Source organism: Vicugna pacos, chromosome 35 (assembly GCF_048564905.1).
Source record: "Vicugna pacos chromosome 35, VicPac4, whole genome shotgun sequence".
NCBI lineage: Eukaryota > Metazoa > Chordata > Mammalia > Artiodactyla > Camelidae > Vicugna > Vicugna pacos.
Window position 1 is genome coordinate 27,496,431 of NC_133021.1, and position 24,549 is coordinate 27,520,979.

General features: G+C 37.4%; 1 protein-coding gene across 1 annotated transcript in view; it reads right to left on the bottom strand.

Moving 5' to 3' along the window:
- The window catches only part of LOC140691490 (MAM and LDL-receptor class A domain-containing protein 1-like), a 55,772-nt gene that overhangs the window by 7,761 nt on the left and 23,462 nt on the right, over nt 1-24,549 (bottom strand). Inside the window, exons 3-7 of the mRNA XM_072955136.1 lie at nt 21,626-21,720; nt 21,375-21,536; nt 13,195-13,291; nt 1,934-2,035; nt 1,159-1,305 (exon numbers count right to left, since the gene is read on the bottom strand). Of these exons, the coding sequence (XP_072811237.1) occupies nt 1,159-1,305; nt 1,934-2,035; nt 13,195-13,291; nt 21,375-21,536; nt 21,626-21,720 (603 nt within the window). The remainder of the gene's footprint in view (nt 1-1,158; nt 1,306-1,933; nt 2,036-13,194; nt 13,292-21,374; nt 21,537-21,625; nt 21,721-24,549) is intronic.

The window sequence follows — 24,549 nt, forward strand, 5'->3', positions numbered from 1 at the left end:
TTTCTTTTAAATGTTACAATGCAATCTTTCTTTAATCAAAAATTCCTCGTCTTTCTTCCCAGAATTCTTTTCCCTTTTGATGAAAATCCAAGAACTGCGGGAAAACAACAGAAAGTGTGACATACGCATATTACAGGGATTTGAGAAGGAGAAGGAAGACAGAAAGGAAGAGAAGTCATATTTGAAGTAATAACGAACTGAGACTCTTCCCCCAAATTAGTATCAGACACCAAACCACAGATCCTGGGAGCTCAGAAAACACCAAGCAGGATAAATGTCAAAAAAAACTACACCCAAGCATATATCCAAAACTGCAGACAAAGACAAGACAAAATCTTGAAATATGCCAGGAAGGAAAAACATCTTACCTACAGAGGAACACTGGTAAGAATAGCATTGGACTTCCCTTCAGAAATCATGTAAGCAAGGAGAGAGTGGAGTAAAATACTTAAAAGTATCACAAGAAGAAAAAAAACCCAACAAACTCAACCTCAAATTTGATATTCAGCAAAATTACCCTTCAAAAATGAAGGAGATACACTTTCTCAGACAAATAAAAACTAAGGGAATTTACTGCCAGTTGATCTGCTTTGCAGGTAATGATAAAAGGCATTCTTCGGAGAGAAGGAAGATGATATAGCTCAGAAACTCAGCTCTGTAGGGGTGGAGGGTATAGCTCAGGGGTAGAGAGCGTTTGCTTAGCATACAAGAGGCCTTGGGTTCAATCCCCATCACCACCATTAATAACCAGTAAAGGAGCCTAATTACCTCCCCTCTAAAAATAAAAACATTAAAAAAAATTTTAAACCCTCAGATCTACATAAAGAAATAGTATTAGAGAAGGAATGAAAATAAAACTTTTTCTTTTCAACTTGCTTAGCCGATACAAAAAAAAATGAAATCTATTCAAAACAGTAGTACTCTTAGTGTATTTGATAATTGTAGTTTAATAAGTGAAATGAATGACAGCAATAATACGAGGGAAAGGAGGGAAGAATTAGGAGTGTTTGATTTCAGCGCAGCACTCGCACCACCCATGAAGTACCAAGTTATTTGAAAATGAACTTGGATTCGTTGTAAATGCATTTCCCAAATTCTAGAGCAACCACTAAAAAAAAGTGAAAAAGGAAGCACATGTACATAATTTTTCTTTGCTACCTGCATCATCACTACTTTGATCCTGCTGCGGTGCAAACTCCAGGGCAGGAACTTCTCTTGCTTTCGTGCGCATCCAGGAAATTTGCCCGGCAGATGGTTCTGACACCCAGTCACACGTGTCAAATTCAAATCCACAGGGCTGGCACACTAAAGAGAGGAGAAGAAGATGCTAGTGGATTATCAGAGCCCACTAGGTTATAGTTGCAATCATGGTTATAGTTGCAATCAAGGCTTAAACACACACACACACTAATGCATATTTGGAAATTGTGAACCAATGAGCCTTAGCGTGTACTCTATTTTTTAAAAGTTATTCAGTTGATCAAGATGGACATCCTATTAGTGAGAACCATTACCATTTAAAAAAAAAAAAAAGGAAGAGGTTTCCACTTTTTCTTAGACCACGGCTTCAGCTGTGTTTTTCTAAATGGCATACTATCTGACCCTACCCACTTTATGGAATTCAGTTACTTAAATCACTTGCTATTCATAATCACATTGAAATTTTAAAAAAGACTCATTGTATATAATTCCAAGATCTTTAATGGAATTGTTCTACAAAACAACATGACCTTAAATTGATATATTTATGATCTTTAATTTTTAGACTAGATCATGGACTTCCAATGACACTTTAGCTAACACTAGGACATAGCTAACAACAGTTTGTCAAGTGAATATTTCTATTAGTGGTCTGATATTCCTCTTAGGGGTCTAAGTCTCACAGAAGGCCTAACACTAACAAGGCAGGCAGGCACCTCAATTTAACACTTACACCTCAATGCTTCATCTATAGAATCAAATCTGCAGAGACTTGCATCCGGATGGCACAGTTCCTTCTCGCTATTTGATGCATCTTGACATGGTAAATTTTCATCTGTTAAATTTAAAGATTGGCAAGAAGTGAGATGCAGGTGTCACTAGAAAGAATCCTGTATTTCTCAAAATGTCAGCATTTGTTCTACAACGCACACACCACCCAACTCCTCACCCCTTACGGAGACTCATTACACAGAGAAACCAACATAGATTCCAAGACAGAGAGAATGAATAAAACAACCAGGCCAGTGCTTCTGGATTTTAATCAGATCTCTGTGGTAATTGCCAAGCCCCTCAACCAAATTCTCCATGTCTCCACTGAAAGAAGTAACATGCCCTAACACGGAAACAGTCGGCCCACGATCCGATGGATATTTGTACATGTGTCAAATATAACATATGGAATCTTCCTTAACTAGAAGCTGGGTGTGCCCTGGACCTACTTTCCCCACTACAGCCCTCCAAACACAGGACGTGAAGGTGAACGATGCATCCTTCTTGTCCCTGTGGCCACCACCCACCACCCAAGTAATTCTCACTCACATTTCCCTAAATACCTGAGCTTTGACTCCTTGGCATCACATGATACCTGTGTGCCCACTTGTTGCAGTCATCCACAGACATCCAGCCCCCAATCCCCAAGGAATCAAGCCCTTGGATCAATGTCACTCTTCCCTATTTCTTTTTTGTTGTTGTTGTTGATCTGGGGGGGGGGGCTTGGTAATTAGATTTACTTATTTATTTTCTTTAAGAGGTACTGGGGATGGAACTCAGGACCTAGTGCATGCTAAGTACGTGCTCTACCACTGAACTATCCCCTCACCCCTTTGTCATTTCAATATTCGCTTCCATCTTGCCTCTTAACTTCTTGATGTTTTTCTTATTGATGCTCATGAGGGAGAACCTTGATGTCAAACCACCTCTGCCACCCCTCAGCTGAGGACTAGCAGGCTCTCCCCCTTCCCTCCTCCTCCCCAGCTTCTGGCAACCACTAGCCTGTTTCCTGTCTCTCTGGATTTGCCTACTCTCGACATTTCATATAAATGGCAGCACACATCACACAGCCTTGTGCTTTGGATTTCTTTTACTTGGCAGAATGCTTTCAAAGTTCATTCAGGTTGATGCAATATATATCAGGTCTTTATTCCTTTTTTTTTAAATCCTTACCACTCTACTGTTAAATCTAGTTATTTTGTTTTTCCTTCCTAACACACCTGACATAGGAATATTGACATAGGTGATCACTCCTTTTTCCTCGAAATGTTTTCCTATTTCCTCTACCTAACCTTCCCCAGTTTTCCTTTTGAATGACTAGCTGCTCATTCTGTCTCCTTTGCTGGTTTTCCCTCATCTCCCCAACGTTACACGAGGTAACCGCAGGGTTCCCCAGAGCCCAGTCCTTGGATCTCCTCTCTATACTCACAATCTTGTTAATATTGCCTAGTCTCATGCCTTTAAAACATTTCCTAAAAGCCAGTGACTCATAAAATTCAGACCTTTCCCTGGACTCTGACACAGATACCCTGTCGCTGACTTGGCCACCCCTCTTTGGATAAATGACATGCATCTCAAAAGAAATATGCCGAAAACTAAACTTCTGATTTTCTCTGCCGAAACTTCTCCTCCCACACGTTCCCCATCTCCACCCATGACAACTCCATCTTTCTAGTTCAGTCAAGAAATCTGGAGTCATCCATGACTCATCTCTCACTGAACATACTGTCCTTAAGCAAATTTTTGCTTGATTTATAAAACACATCCAGAATCCCACTACATCCTACCTCCTCCACTGCTACTACCAATTCTGAGTCCAGGGAACATCAGTCTTTCTGAGTTATAGCAAAAACTTCTTATTTTGCCCCATTATGAACCTTAAAATCCTCAGACCAAAATAAAATTGAGTGACATATCTGAGAAATCCACATGTATTTGGAGATCAAATTACACATTTAAATAAAACAGACTCTGAAATGGCCAGGTATTTTGATCTGAATGAAGATGAAAGTGTAACTTACTAAAATTGATACCATTTAACTACAACAGTGCTTGGAAGGAAATTAATAGATGTAAGAGTTTTTGTTAGGCATGAAAAAAGATTGATCTCACATCCTGTCATTTAGCTGCCCATATAAAGAAAGGATGACAAGAAGAACACCTTGAAGCTAAATCCAGCAGTGAGTCAGCTCTCGTCCCCCTCTGCTCACATGGGCGTCCGTCCTCCAAGAAATAAATGCAAAAGTCCTTCCCATGAACTTCCTCATACAAACCAGGCTTCCTCTTGCCTCAAGACCTCAGCATTTACAGCACCTTCCAATAAACACGTGGCTTGACCCCGCAACTCCTCGGGTTTTTTATTTTGTTCTGTTTTTTTCTTTCACTCAGAAAATAGATTCTCCACATGACCATGCCTGACCACTCTATTTAAAACTTCATCCCCGCCTCCCCTGTGGGACTCTTATCTCAGTTTCTGCTTTATTGTACCAATAGCACTATCACTACCTGACATAAAATACATTTTTTAAATTACTTGCTTAGTATCTCTTTCTGACTAATAAGTCAGCTCCATTTACTCAGGGATCACTGTTTTCTCACTGCTGTCTCCCTAGTGTCTAGAAAAATTCTTGACATAACATAGGTGCCCAATACATACTTGTTAACGAATGAAAAAAATAAATGACCTAAGACCAATTTACATTATTACTGGAAATAAAATGGAAGCTTTTGGTTATGAAAATGATATACAAATAGTACCCAGAATGTGGTTTCTTATAATGGGAGCTACAAATGCTGAATATGCGAAGCCCCCTAAATGTAAGACCCACTGAAAATAAAACTGCAGATGCAAATACGTGGGCAATAAATGAAGCTGAGACTACACAGTAATAATTATCATGAAATAATTAAAACTGTAGTTTTTATAGATTCATATCATGGCTACAAATCTCCTGCCCCTAGAGCTGCGTAATTAAATATTTGCCAAAGTTCAATTAAATGTTGTAAGTTATCTCTAATTTTTCACTATACAAGACCCCACAAAAGTACTATAAACAAAAAAAGCAAAATAATCAAGTATCAAATTACGTGGAACTTAAACTTTAGTTTGTGTCAGTTGGTATTAAGTATCTTTCAGCAATGTTAACCATTTTTACTACCTTTGGCCCTCCTCGAGCTGGAATTTACAACCATAAAAACAGAGGTATGGGGGGGGTATAAGTTGTCAATCAAGTAAACTCCTGGGCAGCTTTTTATTTTAATGCATTCAATCCCAGCGCTCAAAGCTATTTAAAGATGTCCTATTTATAGTCATATTCATTTTCTCTCCCTCCTCATCCCCCCCAATCTTACCTTGCACCACAATCCAGCTGTAGAAAATTACCTTTAGCATTTTAAAATTCCCCATCAATGATGCACGATCAGCAAGATGAAACTTTGCCCAAAACGGCAAGGTCTCTCCACCCATGAAGCCACACATGTTGAGCCTGTCATCCTTCAGAGCTTATCTTGTGGAAACAAGTTATGTGAAGTTGGTCAGACCCTCTCACATGGTGGAGGCCACTGCAGCAAAAGATGTCACTGACATCCACTTTTGACTCCAAGGGCTTTTGACAATTTTTTTATCATTCTCTTAAATTGGTAATGGATTTCAGTGAATAGTCATTCGATCTTAAAAGGTAGCTAGAAGTTAATACGACTAAAAAAAAAAGGTAAAAAGGTCCTCACTTACTTCACTGGATAACATATATCCATTATTCAGGTTCCCATTAAGCGATAATTTGTATATTTGGAAACATTATAAATGAGACAAAGGCAAAGTCCTGGCAAATCAATCTAAAAATATTTACAGAACACTCATAATATTCTAATTATGAGGCACAGCATGCAATCTTTGTTAAAAAAATAGTAAGTAATCTATTCAAGAATCAATGTTATTTAAGACTCGGTGATTAAGCACATTCTTATTTATTCCGTCACAAACTTTGACCTTTTTTTTCATATTTGCTACTTTCGTAAAGTCTAAACAGATCTTCCTTTCAATAAGTGTGCAGTAAATGCCCATATCTTGGGAAGGGCCGTAGTTAGAATGATACTGTTTGAAAGTGTGAAAATAATCTAAAATGTTTCTTTCATATTTAAAAAGAATTTAGTTGTATCGTCCAACTTGAAAATATTCAGAAACCATAAAAATACCTGTATCTAGAGCTTTTACAGAGTTGTTTATATTTCTATAATAACGAGCAAATAGAAAAAGTTAGATTTTTCCCCAAAAATAATACTACACTTAATAATTTGTGTGGTAGCTTCCTCATTATCAGAATTTTTCCAATTATAAAAAGTTACTGTTTCTTTTTAAAGTTTCTTTTTAAATTTGTAAACAATAAAATTATACTTTTGCATATTTATTTCTATGACTTTTGACAAACATAGAGCCATGATCTGCAAATCCATCAGTATCTCATTTAGTCAAGTCTTCTTGATGCCCTCCATCACGTTTTGTAGTTTTCAGAATACAGAGGCAGCATGTATTTTGTTAGATTTATATGTAAGATTTTATGCTGATTGTATTACAAATGGTTCCATTTTTCTATTGTTTCCAATTATTCATTGCCACTACACAGAAACACAGTTGATTTTATATTGATCTTATATACAGTTACTATAATAAACCCATTTACTAGTTCCAAAAGTTTTTTAAAAATAAATTCTATGTATAAACAATTATGTTATCTGCAAACAGGCATAGATTTATTATTTCCTGTTCCAACTGTATGCTTTTACTTACATGTCCTGACTTCCTGCACTGGCTGACTTCCAATAGATGGCTAGATAAAAGTGGGTAAGAGTGGACATCCTTGCCTGGTTCTCAGTCTGAGGGGCAAAGCACTCATTCTTTTATCATTAAGTATGATGTTAGCTGTAGGGTTTTGTATACGCCCTTTATTTATTTTTTTCACTGAAGTATAGTCAATCTACAATGTTGTGTCAGTCTCTGGTGTACAGCATAGTGATAGTTAGACATATATATATTTTTTTCCTATTCTTTTTCATTATAGGTTACTATAAGATACTGAATATAGTTCCCTGGGCTACATAATAGGACCTTGTTCTTTATTCTGTATATAGTAGTTTGTATCTTCAAATCCCAAACTCCCGATTTATCCCTCCCTTCTCCTTTCCCCTTTGGTAACCGTAAGTTTGTTTTCAGTGTCTGTGAGTCTACTTTTGTTTTGTAAATAAGTTTATTTGTGTCATTTTTTTAGATTCCACATGTAAGTGATATCATACGGTATTTGTCTTTCTCTTTCTGGCTTACTTCACTTAGTATGATTATCTCCAGGTCCATCCATGTTGCTGCAAATGGCATTATTTCATTTTTAATGGCTGAGTAGTATTCCATTATGTGTGTGTATACATATATATATACACACACATCTTCCTTATCCAGTCATCTGTCAGTGGACATTTGGGTTGCTTGCATGCCTTGGCTATTGTAAATAGTGCTGCTATGACTATTGGGGTGCATGTATCTTTTCAAATTAGAGTTTCCTCTGGACATACGCCCAGGAGTGGGATTGCTGGATCGTGTCTTAAGTCTATTATTAGTTTTTAAAAGAATCTCCATACTGTTTTCCACGTGGCTACACGGAATTACATTCCCACCACCAGTGTAGGGCTGTTCTCTTTATTTTAAAATTCATAGTTTGCTGAGGTTTTTAATCATGACCCTTAAGTTGAATTTTGTCAAATGCTTTTTCTGCATCTACTGAGATTATCATGTGCTTGTCTTCTTTAGTCCATTAACACGGTGAGTTAATACTGCTTGCTTCTGAAACACTGAGCCAGTCTTACATTTCCTGTATAGTTACGATGTATTATCTTTTTTATAAATTGCTGGATTCTATTCGCTAACATTCTGTTGTAAATTTTTTTGTTATAGAAACGTTGGTCTGTAGTTTGCTAATATTGTCTGGTGTCGGTGTTGGGACAAAGCTGCTTTTATAGAATACAGTGACAAGCCTTCTCTTCACTTAGATTTTCTGGAATAGAATAGAAACTGGTGTCATTTCTTCCCTAAATATTTGATACGATTTTCAGTGAAACCATATGGTCCTGGAGTTTTCTTCAACAACCAATGTTCACCATGAGTCCTATTTCTTTAATAAGAACAAAACTACTTAAGTTATTACTCTCTTCTTGAGTGGCTTTTGGTCATTTGTGACCATTTTCTTTTGGTCTCAGCCTATCAGTACCACTACTATTGGCTTAGAATTGTCTGAGGGCACTCACCTGGGTGCCCCGTGAGCTCCCCAAAGACATCTCCCCTTTGAGAACCAGTGCTGTGGCTGGAACAGCTCAGGTGGTTCTTACTATGACTGCAAGATGCCCTCAGTAATAACTACCAGGAAACTTTGAAAGACAGAGATTATGACTCACAGGTCCTAGAGAATGCACAGCACATCAAGGCCACACAGTGAGGTCCCAGGTAGACAGAGAGAGAAAGAGCTTGGGTGGAGTCCTGCTTTTATTGGCAGGATGGCAGACCTAGGGTTTTGTGGGTTCACTCTTTATTGGTTAATTTAAAACATAAAAGCATCAAGTAAAGCACAGGAGGGGGAAAAAACAAGTGGCAAAGTGTCAGATATTTAAGTCAACCAGAGATCTCTAAAACAAAAGGCAACTTCAGGGAGGGGCAGCCTGGCTCTTTATCTAGTAGCGCGCTGGTAATGTGTTTATGCGAGATACACATCTTTGAAGCAGATGCCTTGACAACCAAGAGCTTAAGTCAGACACTTGCATTACAATTTAAAAATAAACTGTCAAGTGCTTATACCACAGTGATTTTCAAAAAATTTGTTCATTTCATATAAATTTTGAACTTTTCTTTTGTATTCCTTTCCTACCATTATCTTTTTATCTGCAGAGTACTCAGGGTTTGCCCCTATTTCATCACTGATACTAGCAATGTATAACTTCTCTCTTTCATTCCTGTCAGATAAATTTTATTTATCTTTCCAAAGAAGCAGCTTTCAATAATTTTCTCTACCATTCTTCTGTTTTTCAATTCCATTCTTCACTGCCTATTTATATATCATTTTACTGCTACTTGATTCAGCTTTAACATGTTATTCCGTCTCTGCTTCTGTCAAATTACTGATTTTAGATCAACCTTTTTTTCTTTCCTAATAAAAACTTTATATCTACTAATTTCCTCTTATATCTATTATTTTCCAAGCACACCTTTAGCTATATTACACATATTTTAATTAGTTATATTTTCATTTCCATTCAGGTCAAAGTATTTGGCTATTTCAAAGTATGTTTTATATTTAGTGTAGCACTTAATTTCCAAGTAACTGTAGATTTCTCACATTTGTGGTTTAATTTCATTCTGGTCCAAGGACACAGTCTATATGATTTCAGTTGTTTTGAAATTCTTAAGATTTGCTTTGTGGCCCCAGCAGTGTAATGCCAAGCATTATTAAAGCCTGAAAAATTCAGTAATGCAGATCCAGTCCTTAACATTTTAATATTTCATTCATCATTGCTGTGTTTCATTATGTTTGATTTTTAATAGATTGTATTAAAATATTATTTATTTATCTTCATTTGTAGGCATTTTAGTCTGCTTGGGCTGCCATAACAAAGTGCCACAGACCACATGGGGTAAACGGCAGACATTTATTCTCTCACTGTCCTGCAGGCTGCAAGTCCAAGGTCAAGGTGCCAGCATGGCAGGGCTCCCATGATGGCCCTCTTCTTGGCCTGCAGGTGGCTGCCTTCTCGTGGTCCTCGCATGGCAAAAGGAGAGCCCTCTCTCTCTCTCCCTTCCTCTTCTTACAAGGTCATAGTCCTAACAGCTTAGGATCCCACCCTAACAATCTCATTTAATTTTAATTACCTATCTGTCTCCAGATAAGGTCACATTGGGGGTTAGGGGTTCAACATATAAAATTTGCTAGTATTTGTCTGTTTTAGTCCTAAAAGTTTTCCTTTTATGTATTTTGTAGTATTGTGTATAGATTTAGGGTTGGTTCCATCTTCTTAGTGAATATACTTTCTCTGTCCCTATTAATTTTGCTAGTTCTGAAGTACACTTGATAACACCATAGCCACTCCTCCTTTTTTTGGCTTACTGTTGCACAGTACATTTTTCAATCCGTTTACTTTTAATTAACCTATATCATTATAGTCTAAAATGGTTTTCTAGTCAGAATACAGTTAGTTCTTATCCTTTATCCAAACTGACAGCCTTGAATTTTTGAAAGAAATGCTTAGATCACTTTTATTTAATGTAATTGTTGTATGATTACAATTAGGTTAGCAATTTCATTTTCAATTTGTCTCCTCTATTTTTATCACCTTTTGTGCCTTTCACTCCCACCCCCATCATTCCTGCCTTCATCATCGATTTCCCTTTGCTTGCTGGCGGATGATTTCAACATTTCAATATTTCTATGTGTTCAGAGTTAATGTATCCATGGTCCTTTGCTTGTATCTGTTTAGTGTTTGCGCTAGGAATAATAATACGAACAATTCAGTTTGACACTCTACCTAGACTTTGTTAGCATTTCAAATAAAATGCAAAAGTCATAGAAGTAATAGAGTTACAGAACCTCTATGCTCACACCTTCATGTTATAATTACCATTTGGGTCATAGCTACAAATTTTGAACCCACCACAGAAGTACTCAAATATCTGCTTTCAACAATCAGATGAATATTAAAGAATCTTTAGAGGAAAAATATTACATTATATTTACCCAGATATTTATGAACCACGAGAAAATAAATTTCCAACGCTTAACCCACCCAGCCCGTGGTACATTTTTACAATGGCCCCGGAAGACAAGCACTGACCCCTGTGCAGTGATGAGCTCAGGTACACGGTGACCCAGAGTGTGAGAGCCTGAAGGGCGGCTGGGGTGTGGGCTCTGGACTGGTTGGTTTGCATTTTAAAAATATGCTTTAGGGTGGACGGTTAGTTCACAATCTCTAGGAACTGGCTCACTCTGGAAGTGATAGTTCCTCCAGGGTCAGCAAGAGCCCAACATCAAAGCATCAGAACACAGAAAATCAAAAACATGGTAACAGAATAGCTCCCTAGTCTCAAAACAAAACAAAAACCAGAACCAGTTTTTGAAAGCACACCAGTTTGAAGAAACAAGAAAATAAAGGAGTCTTGTCAGGAAACCTATGTATCTTAATCAGAACCATTTCTATAAACCAAAATGACCACCAAAAGACAGATACATTATAGCATTCATTTCCAAGGAGCACTCCTTTCCAAGTAGCTTTAAAATTCATGCGCTATCACCAGTAAACTCGAGTCCCACAACACCTCAAAACAACATGGTTGTAACATTAACACAGAAATTCCAGACACCGATGTTTTTCTATTTGACCACAACTTTTCCTTGACTGTCCAACTTTCCAACGCACTCCCACTACTATTGTTTATTTCTGTCAACAGTGATTTTAAGGAGCTCTTTTAAGCGCTTACTAAAAATCTGGCATTTGTCTTCTGAATAATTACCACGGCCCTTCTCCACTGGCCTTTGTCCCAGTGTGTGGTCATTAGGGAAATGACTTTGGTTCCGAGGAGTAAGTTTGTATCTTTAAAGACAGCAGAGCTCTCTTACAAACAACCCCAGCTCCTACACACGCCCCAAGCATTCTCCTGTGTAAATCTGTAACATAGACAAAGTTCCGATGGCAGCAGCCAATTGCTAATTTCCTGACCCTTCAGAAAGTCCAGCCAATAGCTGATTTCATTGCTTAATTCTCCTTTGAGGGTGATTAGCTAGACTAGGCAATAAATCAAACTACTTAGAGATCATTTTGTTTGGCAGACCTCAATTTCTGCAGAAACTGTATGATCGAGAGATATAAAGACACATGGTAAAGTGAGCGGGGTAACTCCAGCACAAGAGGGCTGTGCTCTGGGCTCCGGAACACCATGCAGGGTAACAGAAGAGGGATTATGAGGGGAGGTTTGACGGGCAGATCAGTCGGTAGTTGAGTCAGCTTTGCCTGGAGTTAACAACATATTCTAAACTGATACAGTGCTTCCCTTCTGATAAATCTAATAAATCCTATCTACTTTTAGTGAAAAGGCATCGAGGTTTATACTTAAATTATTTATTTCTAGGAATAAGTGGAGGTTAGAGTCTGTTCCTTTAACGTTCTCAATTTCAATTTATTTGTATTTCAATTTATCATATAGTGATTTCTTACTAATACACACTGAAAACTGAATACAAAGGTGAAAAGAGACCTTTATGTGTTCCAGCGTTTAGAAGAGGCCATCATCAGCTTCTACAAAACACTCTCTTGGTCTGAGTGGCAAGAGAAACTTATCTGTACGCTCTTATCAAAAGAGCAGGAATGCTGTTTAAAAATCAAAGCACAATATAGACACTGTTTATCAAGATTCCTTGGTTTCTCTTAGGTGGACCCATGTCTTCTGTTACTGAAATATTATTTATCACAACTACCATATCTTTATATGAAATTAGAACTTAAAATTCTCTCCACAAAATAGCTATCCGTATAATACTATGTCATACTATAGCATAAAAAAATTTCAAAGGGAAAAAAATCTATCAACTACCTATAATCACATATATATGATAATTGAAATATTAGACAAAGTTAATTTCATCTTTACCAACTTATCATTTTAACATTGAACCTTTCTGTTGAGAAAAGTGTGAATGGTGAATTGATTATACACTTAATATAATCAAGGGACCAATGTGGATAATTTTTTAGATCTGATATATGTTGTTTATTGACATGCTTGTTTCAGTGTAAACAGAAAATAGATTATAACTAATATATTTCTTCATTTGCATTTTTCAGTAGAATACTCAAACTGATTCTCCAAGAAGGAACTTTCAAGTTTATGGAGGCTAATTTTCTCCCAACCTCCTAGCAGAATTCTATAGTTTTCCTGGTAAGATTTAACTAGGCAGTGTAAACATTGCTATGAGATTCCAACTCTGACACTAAATTACCCCTTTCAGCTCTTTATAGCATCAGTGAAAAACAGCCTAGCTTCACCTCTAACATTGTTACTCAGTGTATCAGAACAACGGGAAACAGCTCACCCTAAAATACCAGGCAAAAATAAAGAGCAGATCAAAGTCATTAAACAGTGTTTAAAGTGCGCTGAATTTATTATTACAATAAGGATCGAAATGAGAAAAAAGTTCTTACCATGCGCAGGCAAGCAGCCTGAGCTGAAAGCTATATCATCAACTGCTATGACTTCATCCTGTGCATGAGTTGGAATCATTTGGCCTTGAAAAACAATCTGTACAAGAAAAACAAAACAAAACACAGAGCAAGGAACATCACTGTCTCACCGTCTGACTGCACAGAGCCTACAAATAAGAAATACGCAGCTCCCTAGAAGCACCTGGGTGACCAAGCACCAATTCCAAGGGGTAAAAGGATTCAAACATACACTTTGAAGGACAAGAAATACACAGTTATCTCTGCATCCGACACGTCTGGTATAGGTTAGGTGACGTGTCTGTAAAATGAAGCAAGAGTCGCCTGGTTTCTGCCCTATATCATCTTGTCTTGGGCTCCCATGCATTCAGAATTTATCAGTTCTGGGACCCACGTTCCATCTTGAACTCTAGTTTGAGGCATTTTGCACCTGTGCTCCATTTGCACCTCTGGTTCTCCCATTTTTCTCACAGTGTTGCTGTGGATGTCCTGGTGTTACCCTCCTGCAAGCACTTCTGCCATTATCCAAACATTGCCTGGGACACTGACTGGAAGGAAATCATTGTTCAGTGACTTACTGTTAAAATGACTGAATGTTGTAGCGTGAGGTTAAGCCAGCCCAAGACTCCATCAAGAGGAAATACTCTGCTACAATGAATCTGAGAAACTTGGAAAGATCAAGTAATCCTAATGACTTACATCAATAGAAAATTGGTGAGTCGGTGGAGAACATTAGCCGAACCCTCACACTAATGAATACCAAAAATGTGTAAGGCTTAGTTCACGGATGCATTAAACTTGTATGCACAGCTCTGCTTGTTTATAATAGAAACATTTTATGATTTCAAAATGTCACGCTGCTTCTTAGCCTGACAATCAGTCTGTAGAGTAAACCCGAGATTATTTTGCTGTGCTGCGTTCTCTTTTGTTCCTGCACAACATGATGTACTAATATATTTCCTCTCAAACCAGAGGTCATCTTCTGGTCTATTAAAAATATGATGCGAAGCATCCACAGTGTTTCCAGCAAACTGTCAATATGGAGCCCTAAGAAAACCATCTTTTCTTCACATGAAACAGAATAACCATGTGACTACGTATAAGTCAGGACCATGTTGGCAAAGGTGTATCAAACACTGTTATGGAGGAATAGTTTCAACCGAAGGCAGTATGGCATAGTGATGCAAGTGTCTATTCGGAATGAGACTGCTTGGATTCGGAGCCCAGTGACACCACTTAATAGCAAGAAGACTTTGGAGAAATTACTTAACACTGGTGTGCCTCAGTTTTCTTCTTTGTAAAAAGGTACTGATAAAAACAAGTCACTGGAGGGAGAGTGTATAGCTCAGTGGTAGAGTGTGTGCCTAGCATTCACAAGGTCCTGAGTTCAATCCCCAGTACCTCCATCAAAGATAAATAACTTTTTTTTAAAAAATTGAATTACCTCCTCCGCAAAAAAGAAAAAAAAGTAATGAGTTATTATCTATGATAAAGTTTATGCAAGGATAAATGCGTTATTACAGTACAATAGCACTGGGTCTATAGTTGGCACTGAGTAAGTGTTAGCTATCATTATAAAGAATTATGAAAATATTTAAGCTATTATATGAATAGTGTGTTTACCTATAAAAAAACTTATTCTCTACAGATTAACTTTTTATTTTTCTTGAAAGCCTTTTCACATAGATACATTCCCGAGTTCTTGCTAAGCTAAGCATATACCTGGAGCCGTTCCGTTTAAAGAGAGAAGTAGAAATAAGGGTTAACTACATCACCAACCTCTTCCTTTTTCCTCCACACCCTCCCCCCAAATCCATTCATCCTCAGGGCTTTAACTGTCACCAGGGCTGATGAAAGATGAACTTACATCAGGAATGTCAACCTCTCTCTCTTGAGCTCTCCTCCCACAGCTCCAGAGCCTGCTGGATAGTTTCACTCAGATGACACAAAGTCACTTCTAATTCAGAACATTCTCTCCCTTCAACCTGACATCTCCCCTGACTCTCACTCTCCAACAAGGGTAACCAGAAGACGGCCACCATCAATGCTCAAAGCTCCAAAATGACCTTGGGAATCATGTTCTCCAGTCACAGGTCCCATCAGTCAAGACCTATGAACCCTGTTTCCTTTCCATTCCAATTTCCACTCCTGTATCTGCACACCTGAGCTAATAAAGTAGCTTTCAAATTACCTTCTTACCTACCATCTTCTCCTGACAAGAGTTTGCAATGTATACATTTATTTGACTCAATTAAATCACATGATACTAACTTGGTACAAATGAAGAAAAGTTAGTGTGAAAATTGGCCATCACCTGCGCTCACTGGTGCAGCGAGAGGAAACGCTTTCTTTATGGGAAGAACTATTTCTCTCACTATTTCACTGCTGGAAAATTTACTAATGGTTCCGGGTAGCTATGAAACACAAGACCCACCGGCCATAATGAGATACTTTAGTTAAAGACATTTAAACAAAAAGACTTTCCAGGGATTTGGGTTGGGGTCCTGAAAAGAGAGATGAGTAGAACCAGCTAAAGAAAGTGGAACCTCTTGATAGTTTTTTTAAAAACCAGGCCCCAGAGTCAGACGCTCTGTTTGCACATGGTAGATGACTTTTGTATAGCGGAGCTGAAAAGTGATTAACACTCCGTTTTCTCCAAAACTTTGGCAAGTAAGGTTTTCCAAACACCCACCTCATTCTTTCTCTGTTAGGCAAAATAAAAGAAGAGAATAGCAAAAGCAGCAAAATAAAAGCAGATCACAATACAGACAATGGAGCTGGGAGTTGGGCAACCTCACAGAAATCAGGGGTGGTATCTCCAGTGTTCATGGCAGCACTATTTATAGTAGCCAAGACATAGAGACAGCCTAGATGTCCATCAACAGATGACTGGATGAAGAAGATATGGTATATTTATACAATGGAATACTATTCAGCCACAAAAACCAACAACATAATGTCATTTGCAGCAACATGGATGTCCCTGGAGAATGTCATTCTAAGTGAAATAAGCCAGAAAGGGAAAGAAATACACCATATGAGATCGCTCGTATGTGGAATCTAAAATAAAAGAATATAAATACAAAACAGAAAGAGATTCATAGACATAGAATACAGATTTGTGGTTGCCAAGGGGGCTGGGGGTGGGAAGGGACAGACTGGGATTTCAAAATGTAGAATAGATAAACAAGATTATACTGTATAGCACAGGGAAATATATACAAGATCTTGTGGTAGCTCACTGCAAAAAAAAAATGTGACAATGAATATATATATGTTCATGTATGGCTGAAAAATTGTACTCTACACTGGAATTTGACACAGCATTGTAAAATGACTATTACTCAATAAAAAAAAATTTTTAAAAAGAAGTCAGGGGTGGTGTGCAGTGATGGGACAGGAAACATGAGACCAGTTCCCTTCCCCTCAGACATGTGAAGAGAAGATGGCCCGTGAAGGGAGGTAAGGGCTCAGTGCTCAAAACACTTGACTTAAATCTTAGATGAAACTTTGATGGTAGGTGAATAAGGGACATTAACTGACTTGGATCACACTAGTAACTGCACGGACAGAAACTCGTGCAGCTACATTCATCGTATGAGAGTTTTCTCGGTTAGCAGTATACGCTCAATACTATTTCTCAAGCAAACATCTGAAACACAAAAAGGTAACAGGAATCTTTTCCCCATAATGTGTTCACACAGTGAATATTCTTGACTTAAAAGATAAAGTGGCTCAGAACGTAATTTGGAGAAGGGTGAGAGTAGAACTGCTTACGTTAACGATTCATGTTCATCATGATGAATAAGTTATCTCTTGTTCCTATTAATAAAGTTACTGTTTCTGAACAGGAGGGTGGTGAGAACTCTCCGGCATTTCTAAATGCAACATCAGAGAAATGACAAGTGGACAACAGCATATTAAAAATGCTTCAGTTGTCTTTTTAAAATTCAGCTGCTGACTTCTAAAGAATCCAGACATTCAACTTGAAAACTAGTCTGTGACATACTGAGTAATAGAGTATTCATTCCTTCCTTCCCATAAAGCCAATACATGAACGCCCTTCAAAAATTCAAAAACAAAGAGAGATGAAGTAAGGTTTCACTTGAATTCAAGTCCAAATTTCTGCTCTATATTTAGCCTGGTTTATTCTTTGCTTCCACAAATATTTAAAGACAATAATAAGATTAATTGCTTATGTCTGCAATTTTGAGAAATGTGATTGCAGCTAATCAGCACCATGCAATGCATAATAATGTTGCATCCAACAGAGGAGACAAAAGAATATTTAATGAGTCACACGCAATAGATATGACCAAATTGAGAGGTTGGATTTTTCTTCTTCTCTACTTTATAAATTCTTATACTGCCTTAACATGAGAAAAAAAAAAAAAAAGATCATGGCTCAGTGACGAAAAGATTGAGATCTGAAATCAAACTATCCTCAGTTCTAATCTTGTATGGGATTTGGCAGTTTATTTCATTCTCTTAAGTTTATACTCCTCATGTGATCAGTGGATTAAATTAGTTTGGATGACAGCTGTGAACGGTCAATAAGATAATGTGTACAAAGGACTAAATGCAGTGCTTTACACATAGTAAGTGCTCAATTAACAACAGGATGTTATCCCTTAAACATCCTCAGAAACCTTCTGAGACGCTGCCATATTTGCTGACTAAATGCGTAAACACCATTCCTTGTTTATATAGCAGTTTTCCCTCAGAAATGAACATACACTTCAGTTGTATTAAAGGCTGTACCTCGTACTTTACAGGTGAAGGTGATAAAGCCCCCACGAGGGCCAGATCTAGAGAATTCCTCTGAAGCCTGTGCTAAGCCAAGGTCTAGCTGGGACTAAAACCCCGTATTTGGATATTTCTAAAGGAAGCATGAGTGACTTTAAAAATATCGGAAGGCAGCATGGAGGGAAACTGTTAAAAAAAAAAAAAAACCAGAGTGATTCTCAGCAGCTTGTAAATTGACAAGGCAGCAGACATTGTCTGGAGACGCTGATTACAAAGTGCCCTCAAATGAGCCTCCCGCTAAAGCTTTTCAGGAAAAAGCTAGCACGTGGTGGCAGGCAGCAATATGAGCAGAACACATCCCTGTGGCCCAGCTCAATGAAAGCAAATGAATGTCTGTTCACCTACTGACAGGACAGAACGAAAACATACCTGCAATCTTCGAGACTGGTGTAGCCAAGGGATGCCAAGAGAGTCGTGTGGTTCCCTAATTTTTACAGAACCTTAACTGTAGAAGCATGGTTTTCGTATCAGCCATAAAGTATTGGGGGAAACAAATTAATAAGATGCACAGGTATCTGCTTTGCTTGAAGATACTGCTGCCTTTTATAGCACTCAGGTGAATAAACCCACTGCCTCTGCTCCACGGAGCTGCCCTGAAGATGACATATTCAGGAATTTTAAGTTTTCTACTTATCTACTACACATATTTATCATCAGCCTCCACAATGTGCCATCTGGGAACGGACAGCCAAGAAAAATAAAGCAGTTATTTTAAAAGGTTTAACTTATAAGATCCAGCAGGCTCCCACTCAACCCAGCATCAAATCTCTGTTGTGTTGCCCATAAAGACCCTGACCGAAAGACAGAGACAATTAAATACAAGAAACAGTGCTTGAGAAAGTGCTGAAGACTCTTCTACCAACCACTCTGTTTCAAAGTTGGAAAAGCTGGGTAAACACTAATGAAGTTTATACATGAACAATTGTCCCTTCTCTGTCCTTAATGGTGATACAAGCATGCAGGCAGAGGGACTTCAGCAAGCTCACACTTCAGCATCTAATCTATGGGACACAATCACCTCAAAAGCACTCTTGGCTCTGGCTGGGTGCTTCTGTTGTCATTGAGAGAGAGACAGACATAGAGACGTAAGAAAAGAAGTGTAAGAAATAAAGTAGAAACTTCTCTAGCGGTTAATGACCCCTGAGCATCCACAACAAATGTGATGCGTTACTCCTACCTGGGGTTCTTATTCTGCACACCACTCCCCACCAAAGGCAGGAACAGTGTCTCGTCCCCATGCCTGACCAGTCCTTCAATGGGAAGGCTTAAATGCCTCATGCCTTAAGATATCGCCCCCCACATACACCAACAGTGGACTTCAGTAGTGTGCAAAGCTTCAGATGTGTTTGTTTGAATTGTGTTTCCAACCATATAGTTCTTCTTAAGCCCCATCACTGAGGTGTCATTTAACTGTCTACTAAGTAATTTTCTTTGATCACCTTTGGATTCCCATTCAGCTTTACAAAAGCCTGAAAATTCCAAACTTCAGTCATTTTATGACAGATCAATTAATAAAATGTGCCATTCTTATATCTTAGAATTCAATTTTCATAACAGAGATCATGGTCATTCTCCCATTTCCCTCTTAGCTACTCAAAATAACTGAAGTTAAAATTCAATCCAATCCAATTCCTCTATTTAGGCAAGTGCTAAATCCATCACATGTCAGATGATCTTCTATTCTGTATCAAAATTATAAAGTTATTACACTATTCTAATAATAGATGATAAATGAAACTTCAAGCTAGGTTTAAAAAGCAAAGTCATTCAGAATAAAAATGCTTTAAGACCCTTTTTTACCATAAGATTTTGCATAGCTGTCCAAATTGTTAAAACAGGCAATTACTTTTCCAAGAATTTCTATAATCATCTTTAGGTTATAATTTCTACCATACATAAGTTTTATTAGGTTGCATAAATAAGTTTGTCTTTTATAGGCTTGCACTGGCTTTAATTCTCAAAATTATTTTGGAAAATAAAGGCTGTATTGAATAACTTGAGTTTAACCATGAAATGAATATGACAGTGATTCCACTTCAACAGCATTTGGAATTAGTATTTAAATACAACAGTCTATTTCCTCATCACCCAACATAATCCTGTTCTCTGGAAAGCATGAGAAAACTCTGGGAGAAAAGGGATTCTTAAGAATAAGAAATGAAAGAAGTTGGAATAGTGAGAGAAATAGAAAAATGGAGGGAATTCAAGAAATTAGTAACAGTGTTAGAAAATCATATTTAACTGAATATCAAAGAAAATCCTAAAAAGGTCCACACAAAAACTACTAGAGTGATCAAAGAATTCAGCAAGGTAGCAGGTTACAAGATTAACATTTAAAAATCAGTTGCATTTCTTTACACTAACGATAAATCAACAGAAAAAGAAAGTAAAGAAACAATCCCCTTTAAAATAGCACCCAAAGTAATAAAATACCTAGGAATAAATCTAACCAAGGAGGTGAAAGAGTTTTACACAGAAAACTATAAGCCATTGATGAAGGAGATTAAAAAAGGCTTTAAAAAATGGAAAGATAGTCCATGCTCCTGGATTGGAAGAATCAATGTTGTTAAAATGGTCACACTGCCCAAAGCAATCTATAGATTAAATGCAATCCCTATCAAATTACCCAGGACATATTTCACAGAACTAGAACAAATCATAATAAAATTTATATGGAAGCACTAAAGACCTAGAATTGTCAAAGCATTACTGAAGAGAAAGAAAGAGGCTGGAGGAATAACTCTCCCAGACTTCAGACAATACTAATCAAAACAGCATGGTATTGGTACAAAAACAGACATATAGATCAATGGAACAGAATAGAGAGCCCAGAAATGAATCCATAAACTTTTGGCCAACTAATCTTTGGCAAAGGAGGCAAGAATATACAACGGAATAAAGACAGTCTCTTCAGCAAATGGTATTGGGTAAACTGTATAGCACAGGGAAATATATACAAGATCTTGTGGTAGCTCAGAGCAAAAAAAAAAACAAGTGACAAAGAATATACGTCTATGTTCATGTATAACTGAAAAATTGTGCTCTACACGCTGGAATTTGACACAACATTGTAAAATGACTATAACCCAATAAAAATATATTTAACTGATATATCAATATATCTTAATATATATGAACTTTACTTTTGATCCATAAATTTAAAACTGTTTGAAACTGCCTTTTAGGATGACTGGGTGCCCCAATTTCCTCGAACTGTCTGGGTTCAGCCCTTGAAAACCCTGGCAAGTTCCTCATTCCTCAGATAATTGAGATGATAAGTCAACCTGCTTCTAACTCACCTAAACATCTGTTCTTTATCATTTCTCCTTCAAAGTCAGAAAATACAACACACATACCTGAAATCTCTGGGAGCTCTGGATTTTGATGACATTCCTCGCCCACTGATTTTGGAGCCCAGCTGTGTTTTGCCACAACTGCTGAATAGGACCACCACACGTAGTCTGAAAGCCAGCCGTTAATGTACCATTAACTTGGCTGGAGAAGTAATAAAATGTAACCTGTAAAAAAATCATCAGGGTCCAAACAATTATAACAAAGAAGTTCCCAAATGTGAAAAGCATTTCAAATGCTGTGCGCTTTCAAATACCTGACAAGCAAGTTGGTTGTCTGTTGGAAGAAAGACTCGGCTTCTTAAGTTTGCAGAAGCAGAATCCACGTTGGAGACCAGGGAGAGGAAGTGGGCTGTTAGAGACAAAAGTCAGTGTGTTAGATTCAGAGCAAGCACTGCTAAACCTGTTCAATATGCCAGGCAATAATTCAGGCCTATATCCACATTAGGTCAATATATTTTTGTTTATAGAATGAAACATTTAACCCCATCATTTGCTTTTTTTGCAGATGGTCTGAGTGACATTGTGACTTCCTTATACTCCCAAGAGAAATAACTAATTGTGAATGTACCCCTATAACACTGCTATGGGCTACAGTTCACAACTTAATTTATCGCATGTAACAGACAAAGTTCTAACCCTGCAAAGATGGTATCCAGGGAAAACATCATATTGGGACTGCTCACCAAAATAAGCTTCAATGAAGAATTCAAAAGAGATGATATTTTGTTCTGCTTTTCTCCACAAAGAATTGGATCAAATGGTCCCAGCTTTGCCCAGAATTCTGGAAAACAATACTGAGCTCTGATTCTCTCCTGTATGCTGGAGAACAGACTGTGCCAGGGGACTGTTACAGTTTAGAAGCCAATAAGATAAATGTGGGACATTCCCTGGACTTTCATAGATTTTTTGCGATGCTTGATAACATTATAGTGTATAATCTGGGAACCGCTGTTTCCTGCTACTCTATTTGGTTTGCCACTATTGGGCCGAAAGAATGAAAAAAATAACAATGATGATTATGACAGGATAGCTAGCCACGTTAGTGATATTTGAAAGCTGTCTTAGAAATCAAACTTAATTGTCACATTATTGAAAGAATCAGTAGTCAAATTATGAAATCTAAAGAAACCTCTTCTTCCATATACCTATTCCAAAATTTTACCCTAATTAAGGAGGAAAAAAAGACATTTAATGATTGCTTACATGGTCAGAGGCATAATGAAATCCCTGCAAAAACAGAAAATTGTCTGAGAATCTACTACCTGGGGTACTTATACAAACATAACTTGCATGAAGAGCTGGTACCATGGGGGCACAAGTGGACTATCATTAGTTTGCTCTTTCGTTATAGTCAGCAGGGAAAGCAGACATTTAGCAAGTGAATAATCAAATGACAAAAATGAGCTATACGGGTACACTGCTTGAGGTTTAAGTGATAATATTAGCAATACAAATGGTAATAGTATTCAACAGGCCAGAAACTGTTGTTTATAAATATTCAGCTACTAAAAAGCATTTGTGATACATACAGGAAAAATTACTTGTATTTGTCAAGGAAATTATTTAAATCAGTCATATTTATTTTTGAAAGTTTGGTCTTAAACATCAGATTGCTACATTAAGCTATCAAATAACAAAATATTATTTTCAATAAAATCATAAATATTTCAGCTACGGGTTTTATAAACCATGTCATTTGGTACATTTTATGACACTCAATTTTTCTGTACTTTGTCAACAATTAAATAAAGGTTAACCTTCAGGTTATTGTAAAAAGTAAAGTTTTAAATTCAGAAACAATTTAAGATCCTTTGGCATCTGCTCTAGTAATAAGATTTCTTTTCATGGGGAAAAAAAAAGCGTTGAAAATGCACCCAACAGCAATATCTGTGTATTACTTTTAATTCCAACTTAGTGACAATAGCAAGCATTTTTTTAATGCACACTCAATTTTACTCTGCTCCCTGTTAGTATATAGAATTTCCTTCATTTAAAGTTGGAGATGTTCCTTAGAGAGAATCATCTTAGGGAAAGTTCTCTTGCTTTCCCTAGAACTTTAATCATCCCATCTGTGAGTATAAAAAATGAAGCAGATCCTTGGCAGCTTAAGTTTTTCCCACATGCCCATTCCCTCATCTGATACCCACTCCTACTGCTGGTTCTGACCATCAGGAAGAGATTTACAAAGGTGATAAAAAAAATACATCCAATGTTCTCTCCACACACCCTTCTTGCTCCTAGAAGGAGCCTGGTAATATCATATCACACACACACAATCGTCATCATGTCTCCTGTGAATCTCGGCCATATTCATTTCAGTTTGTTTATATGATTCATATGTTCTCATTTTTATGCCTACATCTGTATAAGCCACCACACAGTATATCTTTAAAACATATTTAAAATAATCTTGTGATAAAGTTTTCACTGTTAAAAGTACAAAGTAAGAACACAGGATTTCATTTATAATTTTAAATGTTTACATTACACTCTCAGTTGCTGGGTAAGCCACAGAGTCAAATCCCAACGTAAACTAAGATTGATGACAAAAAATACAAAGTATATAAAATGTGAAAGCTACCGAAACCATGAATTAAGTTTTGAGGGCTAAATTCAATAACTTTGGCAGTGAATTCCACCAACCTTGATCCTTGTAAAAGAGAAGTTAGATTTTTTCAGTCTCACTTTCTTCAACTATTGATAGGCAGTCCTGTGTTTCCCCCATTTCCCCAGTTCTAAGTGATTAACAGGAATGAATGTGGGCAGGAGAAACATAAATCCTATTGCATGATGCAGAGTAATCAATGAGCTCAAAGCAATGCAAAAAAAAAAAATCTGAGTATGTTAATGTAAGCAGCTCTCTGCAGCAAACTGCCCTGAGCAGGAAATCTCTTCTGCCTTGTTACTTTAGCAAAGCTACACTATAACTAGCTTTTAAATCAGGTGCCCCTATGCTTTTCAAACCTATTGATCACAAAATACCTTGCCTAACTTGTTGGTTTTCTCCATAGAGCAAAGAAGTAGGAATGAAGAATAATAAATAGGTGACCAGATTTCTTCCCTGCCTTCCCCTTCAGTGATCTCACAAACAAACTGTGGGGGTAAGACAGCATTTAAAGAAAAGATCACAAGAAATCGACAAGCCTGCACACAGACTGGGATGGCAATGACTCTAACT